At 39.6% G+C, this 12,623-nt stretch overlaps 1 protein-coding gene across 3 annotated transcripts in view; it reads left to right on the forward strand.

Annotated features, from left to right (window-relative positions):
• Window positions 1–1,213: 1,213 nt before the first annotated feature.
• The window catches only part of MCM9 (minichromosome maintenance 9 homologous recombination repair factor), a 118,510-nt gene continuing 107,100 nt past the window's right edge, over window positions 1,214–12,623 (forward strand). For 2 of the 3 annotated variants that reach the window (XM_003938617.3, XM_074397565.1), the window contains exons 1-2: window positions 1,214–1,495; window positions 4,340–4,658. In XM_003938617.3, coding sequence (XP_003938666.1) covers window positions 4,355–4,658 — 304 coding nt within the window. In that variant the 5' untranslated portion in view covers window positions 1,214–1,495; window positions 4,340–4,354. Of the gene's footprint in view, window positions 1,806–4,339; window positions 4,659–12,623 lie in introns of all 3 variants that reach the window. The other variant, XM_039467525.2, reaches the window with a different exon arrangement.

The raw sequence follows: 12,623 nt of genomic DNA on the forward strand, positions 1-12,623 counted from the left end.
AATCACAATCCCAACTTTTTAAAGTGACAAGCTGATTTTAATATTCATATGAAAAGCCAAAACATTTTTGAAAACAAAAGACTGGAGGCCAAACACGACCTATTTTTTTTTCTTTGAGATGAGTCTTGCTCTGTTGCCAGACTGGAGTGCAGTGGCGCGAATCTCGGCTCACTGCAATCTCTGCCTCCTGGGTTCAAGCGATTCTCCTCCCTCAGCCTCCTGAGTAGCTGGGGCTACAGGCGCCCTCCACCACGCCCGGCTAATTTTTTATATTTTAGTAGAGACGGGGTTTTACCATATTGGCCAGGATGGTCTCGATCTCCTGACCTCGTGATCCACCTGCATTGGCTGTTCAAAGTGCTGGAATTACAGGCATGAGCCACCACGCCCGGCCACACGATGTGATTTTAAGATTCTTTTTTTTTTTTTTTTTTTTTGAGACGGAGTTTCGCTCTTGTTACCCAGGCTGGAGTGCAATGGCGCGATCTCGGCTCACCGCAACCTCCGCCTCCTGGGTTCAGGCAATTCTCCTGCCTCAGCCTCCTGAGTAGCTGGGATTACAGGCAAGCACCACCATGCCCAGCTAATTTTTTTGTATTTTTAGTAGAGACGGGGTTTCACCATGTTGACCAGGATGGTCTCGATCTCTCGACCTCGTGATCCACCCGCCTCGGCCTCCCAAAGTGCTGGGATTACAGGCTTGAGCCACCACGCCTGGCGATTTTAAGATTCTTAATTAATCTACAGGAATCAAGACAGTGTGGTATTTTTGGAGAGAGAAATATAAGAAATTGTCAGAACAGAACAGAAAGTCTTAGACCCACACCTGACGCTTTAGGGACTACTGATTTTTGACACAGGTGCAAAAGCTATTCAGTAAGAAAAAGCTCTCTGAACAAATGACACTATTCATAAGCAAAAAAACGACTTAAGATCCCTATTAGGCACCACGTACAAAAATTAGCTCTGATTAGATCACATATCTCAATATAAAACCTAAAATTCTAAAACTTGTGTCAGAAAACACAGAAGAGATCCTATGTGTCCTTGGGTTGGGCAAATTCTTTGGCCAGACTAAAAACAAAACCCTACGATCCGATCCGTGCCGCCGCACTTAGCCTGCGGTCACGCTAGGATCCCGCCCCTCTCCCCGCCCCGGCCCCTCCCGGCCCCTCCCGGCCCCGCCCCAACCCGCCCGCTCTGTCCTGCCCGCCTGCCTAGTCTTCAGCCGGAAGAGCCGCCGGGGCAGGGAAGTTGAGGCGGTGAGCGGCCCGGCCTCGGTGAAGCGCGCAGGCCCGAGCAGAGCCGCAGGCGTTAGGCCGCCCGACAGAGCCCGCGCGTCCCCGCGGTCGGTGGCGCCTCCAGCGGCCACGCGCACGCGCGTCCCGCGCCCCGCCAGCCTTCTCCGGCTGGAGACTAACCCGCCACCCAGCCGGAGCATTCTGCGCCCCTCGGCCTCGGGAGCAGCGCGTCCCGGCGGCTTCAGACACAGCCAGTAAGTGTGATAGTCGCCTCCTCCTTTCGCGGTTATGTTTTTCTCCGGTTCGTCCCAAGTCTCACTCACGTCTCCTTTCTTCAAAAACTATTCAACTACGGGACCGGACAGGCGCGGGAGCTGCCCGGGAGAAGAGCCCGGGAAGTGTCAGAGACTGCCGAGGTGTCGTAGGGCAAGGGCTGCGTGCAGAGACCCTGTGAATTAGAAAGTTTGGAAAGCATGCCTCCGAAAACCAGCGACTCCACGTTTGCCAGGCGTCCCTGGGGCGGCCGAGCGGCCGGGAGGAGGCGCGAAATGGCGCGCCCCCGCGGTGAGAGGGGGCGGAGGGACTGGGGCGGGGCCGAGGGCGCGCGTCCCGCCAGCCCGCGCGAGAGGGCGGGGCTGCCGGCAGGTGCAGGCGGGCGGGGCGGGGCTGCCGTGATTCCCTGGGACAGCTGGGGGATGCCAGTGCAGTTGGGCACTCTCCTCTCTTCTTTTCGATGCTTCACTGTGGTCAGAGGACATAGTAAAGCAAATGATCTTATTTTGATCCCAAACATTCAATAAGAAAGGGAAAGAGAACTTGAAAGTTGTGAAATGACGCTCCTCAAAACAAAAAGTGCCACCAGTGTGTATCTGAGTGGGTAGTAGGTACGTTTATTGAGTTTGCAAACTGCTTATAACACAGCTGATTGGTCAGTTTTGCGCAGATGTTGAAGGGGAATGCTATTTTCAAGAAAGATGGTTCATATAACCTTAGAAATGCTGGTCTAACTGGGCGAAATTTAATCCGACCTTAATTTGAACGTTGAATTCTGCTGCTGCCCTTTTCCTGCCTTGTATGAAGCTGTTTTTCAAATTGCTACATTTGTGGCTCTAAACTTCATATGTTTTCATAGAATCATAGTGATTGTCTTGTAGCCAGTCTTGGGAGTACAGAATTTTTTTTGGCAGAGTCCACATTGTGGAAATATTGCCTGGTTAGTTCTTTCCCAAGTGCTTTTCCTGCTTTACACTCGGCTGAATTTATACTGCTTAACAAAAAACAAATTACCATTGCGGCCATAATTTATTTTCACTCATTGTCTTGGGTATACATTTACTCATTTGTACTCTCACCCTGGCCTCCTATAGTTGTCAGCATTCTTCACCTAACTGTGGTATACACTTCCTACACCTTTCACACCTTTCTCAGAGAAAGTAAAATATAGCAAATAGCATGTACAACACATACTTAGGATGGTAAACTGCGAACTTTATAGCAATCTCCTTTAGTATTTATATCTGTAGAGCCCAGTACAGTAAATGTTGGACAAATGAAATAAGTCAAATTTAAGTATACCTCTTTTCCAGTGCTCAGTTTCTTTCCAAACCAAATAAGTGTTTCTTATTTGAACAGCTTGTTTGTAACTGTCCAGTGCTACTTCTGGGATTGTCACCTCATTTAAATTTAACTTCCTTCTCCTTGTGCATTTCTGCATATTCATATTGCATTTTTGACCACTGATAGAGCACTGTTTCATTTTATTTGTCCCTTGGATCTCAGAGGACATAGAGAACCTTTTACTAGACTTTTTATTTGCCAGCATAGTGCCTTGTACATGGTAGATGTTAGGAAATGGACATTGAATTGGGTTTATACATATGTAATTTGTTATCCAACTCTATACATGAAGATAGAATGGGGGCAGGTGCTTTTTATTTGCAGATACATACTCTTTAATAGAATGCCAAGGGAATGAAATAAATTAATGGTATGTGCTGTATTTATTTTCAATAATTTTTTCTTATTTGAAGACTCAGTGTTTTTTTCCTTTCCAGTGTTTTCTTTACATTGTTGACATTTTATGTTTTCTTTACATTGTTGACAGCTGTTTCTGCAGAACCCAGTAGATTTCCTAGGGTAAGAAACAAAAAGTAGGAAACAAATTCACTTCCAAATATGAGTTTCTAAAGAGAGTCTATTAATTATTTGTGTCAAAACTGGCTGTCAATCTGATTAATGGTATGTGTTTCAGTTACATAGCAGAATACACATGAGTGTGTTGTATAACTAAATAGTGAGAGAAAGAGAAAGCAAAAGAATGATTCACTGTTTATATAAATGAAACCTAGAACCAGGACCCTTACAAAGAACTCCACTGTTAGTGACTTAAGCCAAAAGATATGTTTAAGATTTTATGCTTGAGAGCAAATGTGTGTGTATGGAATGTGGCCTCTTACATATATTATATAAAATAAATACCATTATATGTCATTTAATGATGGGGATACATTCTGAGAAATTTGTCATTAGGTGATTTTGTTCTTGAGTGAACATCATAGAGTGTTTTTACACAAACCTAGATGATACAGCCTACTACACACCTAGGCTACATGGGATAGCCTATTGCTCCCAGGCTACAACCTGTACATCATGTTATTTTACTGAATACTGTAGGCAGTTGCAACATAATGGTATTTATGTATCTAAACATAGAAAAAGTACAATAAGGATACAGTATTATAAACTTATGAGACCACTTTAAATGTGCAGTCCAGAAATGTTATTAGATGTGTGCCTGTATATTAATACAGGGTTAATATGAAGGAAATTTTGGGAAAATGTATGTGAAATGCTTTGAACCATTTTGGATTTTGATAATCAGTATCAACATAGTTCTTTGACTTACATTTGACTTAACTCATTTTTAAAGTACATGCACTGTGACTAACAGTTCAGATTTCATTAAGATTTGAATTTAGATATTATTTTGTGATTATATTATGACCCAAAGCCAGTGTGATTTATAACCAATCGTTTTTGTTAAATTGTGTGTACATCTTGAATATCAAATATATATAATATCTTTTTTTTTTCTTTAGTTACCTGGATTCAAGATGAATAGCGATCAAGTTACACTGGTTGGTCAAGTGTTTGAGTCATATGTTTCAGAATATCATAAGAATGACATTCTTCTAATCTTGAAGGAAAGGGATGAAGATGCTCATTACCCAGTTGTGGTTAATGCCATGACCCTTTTTGAGACCAACATGGAAATTGGGGAATATTTCAACATGTTTCCCAATGAAGTGCTTACAGTTTTTGATAGTGCACTGCGAAGGTCAGCCTTGACAATTCTCCAGTCCCTTTCTCAGCCTGAGGGTGTTTCCATGAAGCAGAATCTTCATGCCAGGATATCAGGTAAATCACTTAAGGGTTTTACTGCCATGTTATTTTCTAGAAAGATTTTGAGAAAATATACTAGATTCATAACACTAAGAAATAATTGATATTTATACTTAAAATATTTATCTGTTGTATAGTTGATGATCACTTCTTTTAGAGCAGAATAATAATTGTGTTCTGTGGGCATGAAGTATGAGTCATGCCCACTGAGGGGAGGGAGAATGTGTGGAGACGACAGTATATTTGTGTGTTTACATATTTCCACATCTGTGTATAAAATTGTAATTCAAAGTAGCTTTATGAGCTTTTGTGGTTACTAACAATAAAATAACTGGTAATACAAAGAAGTAGAAAAGTGGTAGATCCTGTCCAGGGATCTTCAAAACTATTTTAGGAAATTAGTTATTTTTATATATCAGTATTAGCATTGTGCTGTCTACCTACCAGTTACTTAATACATTTTTGTTGAATGCATGAGAGATTAAGCTTCTTAATTGTTAAGAAACTGCCCTGAAGCGATCAGCAACTGTTGATGGCAAAGCTGTGTCCTTGAGTTTCTGCCTCTAGGAATTCTTGCCCCTCACTTTCTGTTTTAAAAGTGATTTTCTTAAAGCAGGTGGATAGAGTTAAATTAAGAATTCTAGAAAAAAGTGACACAATAGTGTAAGTTTTTATTTAGTTCATTGCCTGGAAATAATTTCTTAGAAGACATGATGTGGTAAAAGAAAAATTGGATTTAAAGGCTATATGCCTAACCTGGGGGACTTAGTCAGATATTTTATCTAACTGAGCTTCAGTTTCTTTACATGCAAACCACCTGTAGAGTCCCTGTTAATTCTCCAATTAAAAAAATTAAATATGCCATTATTGTGTAAATTAATAAAGGCTGGTACAGCTTCATTCTATTTATGTGAAAGAAGGATTTGGTAAAATTAAAAGCAGGTCCAGAATATTGAGGGCAGTCTGTGATTAAGTTGGAGAACGTACATACCCTTTTATTTAAAAATAAATATTTACCAAATATTTGGTAAATATTTATAGTACATTTGAGTACAGTGAGGATTTATAATCAAAAAGAATGCTTCCCCAGTTCCAAAAAGGTTTGGAATCGTTATAGAAGAACTTCTTGTAGGCAAGTTAAGATTCCTGAGAAGACCAAATACTTTATTTAAATGAAAAACATTATCTGCAGTTACACTTGCTAGAATAAATTACGAAGATTGTTAATTGTTATGCATCAGGGTAGTAGATAATCTTTTGGTGGGATCATCAAAAGGGCCCCCTCTCCCCTACCTTTTTTTAAAATTAGAGATGCAGCTTCACTATGTGGCCCAGGCTGGTATCAAACTCCTAAGCTCAAGTGATCCTCATACCTTGGCCTCTCAAAGTGTTAAGATTATAGGTGTGAAACCCATGCCTGGCCAATGTTTCCTTTTAATAAGTTTGCTAAAGGACTAGTAAGGGAGACTTTAGTTAATGTTGTTGAAATGGCATTCAGGAAATAGTTTTAGGCTGTCATTATTTTCAGATATCTTTCCATGCTCACTTTAAGCAATACAATCCTGTCTGCCTAAGTGACCCTATCAGTTTCAGGTGAATTTAGCTTATTTTTTCAATTCTGTAAAAAAGTAAGTTACACATTATGTTACTACTAAACATACATCAGTAGACATTTGCTAGGAAGTTGGGAAACCAAAAGGAATATAGTTGTTCCTTTTTTTTTTCTTATTTATTTATTTTTTCTTCACATGTCCTTGAATTATAGTTGTTCCCTTTTTAAAAAACTCAGGGCTGTATGGCAGACGGTTATATAGTCAAATATTTACCGGATGGTATATGCATGCCTGCAGATATATGCATGTGTACATATTAAGTATTGTAGGGGGGCTTAATGGTAACTTTTATGTGTGATGCATGCCTCACTCAACATATGTATAGATACATTAGTTCACAGAGTAAGAGTGCATTCTTGGTGGGATTACCAAAGGTGTCAAGAAGAGAAGGTAAGGCTAGGGAGAGATGGAGGTGTTGAAAGCAGAATAAGTATGTGTGAAAGATCAGGGGATAAGAATAGTCTGGATTTGGTAGATTGCACCTCCATCTTGTACTCAAGCAAGGCATTTAATTATTAAAACCCAGGAGGCCTCTGTGGTTCAGTTTCCTTAGGAATGTAATACAGTTTCTGGCTTGTTTTTCTGTGATATGCATTGAATTTTATACTTACAACTACATTTCTTTATTTGTCTTCTGGGATTTTTATTAGCCTAAAGTTTACTTGGTATTGCCAGTGTTTTAGATGAAAGGGGTTCAGCATGCACAGTTAGGACCAAAGTAAATGAGAAAGAAAAAAACAGCATTCATGTGTTATTTAAAGCATTGGTTCTCAAACATTAGTGGGCATCACAATCTGGAAAGCTTGTTAAAACACTGATTTCTGGGTCCACCATCAGAGTTTCTAAATGAGAAGATTTAGAGGAGTTTGAGACAAGCCTGCAAAAGATGATAAGACCTCCCCCACCTGCTTTTGTTTGTTTGTTTTACAAAAAAAAATTAGCTGGGTTTGGTGACACATGCCCATAGTTCCAGCAACTTGAGAAGCTGAGATGGGAGAATTGCTTGCTTCCAGGAATTCTAGGCAGCAGGGAGCCATGTTTGCACCACTGCATTCCAGCCTGGGGGACAGAGCGAGACCCTGTCTCTAAAAAACACCCCAAAAAACAACATTTTGTTCTGGACTGGGAATTTGAGACTAGATGTGTGGTAGAGGTAAGGTGAGGTAGAAATAGTGGGAACGCCCCTCCCTTTTTTTCACTATTTTTTTCCTTAACTAAAAGTGTTTATTAAAGCACAAGGCTGGACAGAAGGGCATGAAAAGGATCTCAAGAAGTGACTCTATCCTCAAAATATAAAATAGATGAGGAACAATGCAAAGCAATATGCAATTAAGGCCAAAAATGGGTTGTATGGGCAATAAGTGACTGTGAATGTCACTATTATGTTGTTATGGCATTTAGGGGAGATCTTGAAGGATGTAGTCTGAGACCAAAGGCATGAGGAGGAGTTAAGAGAGGCATTACTATTAAGTTTAAGAGGAAGTCGATGGAGATTTGGTGACTGTTCCCAAAATGTAACTCCCTTTAATTGTTAGAGGAAACGATGTAGAGTCAATATATGAGACTAAGGATTTAAGTAAGTGGTTCTACTGATGCAAAAATTTGCAACAAAATATTAGCAAACTAAATTCAGCAACACATTGCAAAGATCATTCATCATGACAAGTGAGACTTATCCCAAGGATGGTTCATCATAAGCAAATGAATTAATGTGATACATTATATCAACAGAGTGGAGACCAAAAAAAAAAAAAAAAAAAGATCATTTCAGTTGATGCTGAAAAGGCATTTGATAAAATTCAATATCCCTTTCAAAAAGCTTGGTATAGAAAGAACATACCTCAACATAGTAAAAGCCATATACAACAGACCTATAGTGAGCATCATATTGAATGAGGACAACTGAAAGCCTTTCCTCTAAGATCTAGAATGCAACAGGGATGCCTGCTGTCACCATTATATTCAACATAGTAATGAAAGTCCTAGTAAAGCATTTAGACAAGAGAAAGAAATATGTCCAGATTGGAAAGAAAGCCAAATTATCCTTGTTTGCAGATGATATGATTAGCACTGATAAAAAAAATTCAGTAAAGTTTCAGGGTACAAAATCAATTACAAAAATTTGTAGCATTTCTGTATGCCAACAGTGAGCCATCTGGAAAAGAAATCAAGAAAATAATCCCACTTACAGTAGTTAACAAAGAAAATTAAACACCAGGAATTAAGCAAAGAAGTGAAAGACGTCTACAATGAAAACTATAAAACATTGGTGAAAGGAATGGAAGAGGACACACACAAAAGGAAAGATATTCTATGTTCATGGATTGAAAAAACCAGTATTGTTAATATGTCCATACTACCCAAAGCAGTCTGTAAACTCAGTGCAATCCCTATCAAAATACCATGACATTCTTCACAGAAATAGAAAAATAAATCTTAAAATTTATACAGAATCACAAAAAATCCAGAAAAGTAGCCAAAGCTATCCTGAGCAAAAGAAGAAAACTTGACGAGTCACGCTACCTAACCTCAAATTATACTACAGAGCTGTAGTAACCAAAATATCATGGCACTTGCATAAAAACAGACACTTAGACCAATGGAACAGAATGGTAAACTCAGAAACAAATCCATACACCTACAGTGAACTCATTTTTGATAAAGGTGCCAAGAATATACACTGGAGAAAGGACAGTCTCTTCAATAAATGGTACTGGGAAAACTGGAAATACATAATCAGCAGAGCGAAACTAGACCTCTATCTCACATCATATATGAAAATAAAATCAGATGGAGTAAAGTGTTTAATTGAAGAACTCAAACTATGAAAGTACTCCAAAAAAACATTGGAGAATATCTCTAGGACATTGGCCTGAGCCCATATTTCTTGAGTAATACCATATAAGCACAGGCAACCAAAGCAAAAATGGACAAATGGGATAACATCAAGTTAAAAGGCTTCTTGCACAACAAAGGAAACAATGAACAAAGTGAAGAGACAACACAGAATGGGAGAAAATATTTGTAAACTATCTATATGGCTTGGCTTAACAACTAGAATATATATGGAGCTCAAACAACTCTATAGGAAAAAAATCTAACAATTCTATTAAAAGATGGACAAAACATTTGAAGAGACATTTCTCAAAAGGAGACATATAAATGACAAACAGGTATATGGAAAGATGCTGAACATCATTGATCATGAGAGAAATGCAGATCAAAATAACAATGAGATATCATCTCACCCCAGTTAAAATGGCTTTTATCCAGAAGACAGGCAATAACAAATGCTAGTGAGGATGTGGAGAAAGGGAACCCTTGTACTCTGTTGGTGGGAATGTAAGTGAGGACAACCACTATGGAGAACAACTTGGAGGCTCCTCAAAAAACTAAAAATAGACTTACCATATGATCCAGCAATCCCACTGCTAGGTATGTACCCTCCCAAAAAGGGAATCAGTGTATCAAGGAGTATCTGCACTCCCATGTTTACTGCAGCACTATTTTCAGTGCCAAAATTTGCAAGCAACCTGAGTGTCTGTCAGCAGATAAATGGATAAAGAAAATGTGGTACATATCCACAATGGAATATTCAGCCATAAAAAAGAATGAGATGCTGTCATATGCAACAATATGGATTAAGCTGGAGATCATTAAGTGGAATAAGCCAAGCATAGAAAGATGAACTTTGCATATTCTCACTAATTTGTGGGACCTAAAAATTAAAATAATTGTACTTACGGACATCGGGAGTAGAATGATGGTTACCAGAGGGTCGGAAGTGGTGGGGGGAGTGGGCATGATTAATGGGTACAAAAAATAGAATTCATAAGGTATAGTATTTGCTTGCACAACAAGGTGACTATAATTTAAAAAAACCTTGATAGTACATTTAAAAATAACTGAAAGTATTACTGGGTTGTTTGTAACACAGAGGGTAAATGCTTTAGGTGATGGAAACCCCATTTACCCTGACATTATATGCCTGTATTAAAATATCCCATACACCCCCAAATATATACAACTACTGCATGTTCACAAAAATTAAAAATTAAAAAATAAATGAAGGGTCCTTCTGGGTTATAGCTTGAGAAAGTTATGGTCCCTCTCTAAAAACTCTAGTTATGTGTATGGATATAAGCTTTTGCCTGAATTTTAAGCAGCTTGGGCTTTACAAAAACTCAGCCATGACTTCTAATCAAGAACCTTGATTTAGATGAGACATTAACTTGTATCCAAAGGTTAGAGAGGTTGGGTAAGGGACCAGTGTAAGAAGTTGGATAGGTCAGGTTGTGTGAATTCAGCTAGCCCGTCAGGTCAAAATGCTGGGGGAGCATAGCAACTGTGGCAGTGTGGTGGATAGTGTCAGGGATGGCCATGAATCCCTTCTGGAACTTATGTCTAATTTTCTCTCTCTTCCAGTTACCTCTTATTGAACAAAAAGAAAAAGACCTGTCTTTCAACTCTCTCTTCCCCTTTATCCTTCATCCATTCTCTTTTTCATAAGCAAATGTTTTGGCAAAATATGTTCCTTGTTTAGCGTAACTGCTCCCATTCATCCTTTTCACCAAAGTGAAACTTCCCTCTCCAGCATTTGTAGTAACTTCCACATGGCCAAACTGAGGGATACTTCAGTATTTTCCTTTTATTATTCTCTGCTGGGATTGATAGGACTGACTCTTCTGGCTTTATGAAACTCCAGCCATTGCTCCATTGACAGCACTCTCCCGCCCTTTCCTCCCTGTGTCACTGTGGCTTTTCTATTTCTTTGTAGGGGCCTTTTCCTTTGCCCATTAGGTGTTGAGTCTTCAGGTTCATACTTGGCCATTGGATCCTGCATTCTACTCCTAATGGGGTGGTCTCCATCCTGCACCTACGCTTCAGCTGCCACCTTCACAGCAACAGGTGCCAGCTCTATTGGTTTGTTTTTTCGTTTTTTAGCCAGAATCTTAAGGTCTGCATTGAAATATCATATTGTTGATCAGACGTCTTCTTGAAAACGAAGTGTATTAAAACTTGTAGTTGTGATTTCCCTTCACTCTTTTTGCCCCCGCAGCTGAAAATGGTATTTCCTAGATATTTGTTGATTGCCTACCGTGTGCAGTACAGAATTCTCTGGCTTAGTTAATGATACTAGGGAACTAGTAGTCACTCTAAAGTCCACCCTCTTTCTTATACCTTATATCTAACTGGTCTGCATGCTGATATATTTTCCTTCTTATCTCTCACATCTATTCCCTCCTTTCCTTGCCTTTCATCTTTCAAGTACTTTTGAGTGTTTACTAGTTATAAAGCATGCTGCTTATTCTGATGTTATAGCAGTGAATAAAATCTACCTTTTCCTTCCCACCCATGGAGTTTATCTTCTAGTGTGAAGTATAATAAATTAAATCTTTTGTTTCAGTTGTAAATAGTAGGAAAGAAAAGAACTATGTATTAAGGCACATAGAAGAAGGTATTTAAGCTGAAGTGGGTTAAGTAAAGATTTCATTAAGGAAGAATTATATATAAGAATTAATGTTTTGTTTTGAGACAGGATCTCAATCTGTTGTCCAGGCTGGAGTCCAGTGGCATGATCTTGAACCTCCACCTCCCGGGTTCAAGTGATCCTCCTCTCCCAGTGTCCCAAGTAGCTGGGATTACAGGCACCTGCCAACAAGCCCGTCTAATTTGTGTACTTTTGGTAGAGACAGGGTTTTGCCATGTTGCTCAGGCTGCTTTCAAACTCCTAGGCTCAAGTGATCCGCCCACGTTGGCCTTTCAAAGTACCGGGATTGCAGACATGAGCAACGGCACCCAGCCAGAATTAATGTTTACATAGTGCTTGCTACATGCCAAGTAATATTCTCAGAAACTTTACATGTATGAATTCTTTTTTTTTTTTTTGAGATACAGTCTCTGTTGCCCAAGCTAGAATGCAGTTACACAACAATCTTAGCTCACTACAGTCTCCAACTCCTGGGCTCGAGTGATCCCCCCATCTCAGCTTTCTGGGTAGCTGGGACTACAGGCATGTGCCACCACACCTGGCTATTTAAAAAATTTTTTTCTGTAGAGGTGGGTCTCTGTGTTGCTCAGGCCGGTCTTGAATGCCTAGCCTCAAGTGATCTTTCTTGCTTCAGCCTCCTAAAGTACTGGGATTGCAGGTGTAAGCTACTGTGTCCAGCCTGTATGAATTCTTCTAGTCTTCTTATTACCCAATGCGATAGGTTCTGTTGTTATTTTATAGACGAGAAATCTGAGAGTTCACAACTTGCCCAAGGTCACACAGCTAGTAAGTGACAGAGCTGTGACTCAAACCTAAGCATTCTGGCTCAAGTCTGTATTCTCTGTCTTTTTTTTGAGACAGTCTTGCTTGGTTGCC

The sequence above is a fragment of the Saimiri boliviensis genome, chromosome 4, assembly GCF_048565385.1.
Source record: "Saimiri boliviensis isolate mSaiBol1 chromosome 4, mSaiBol1.pri, whole genome shotgun sequence".
Classification (NCBI taxonomy): Eukaryota; Metazoa; Chordata; class Mammalia; order Primates; family Cebidae; genus Saimiri; species Saimiri boliviensis.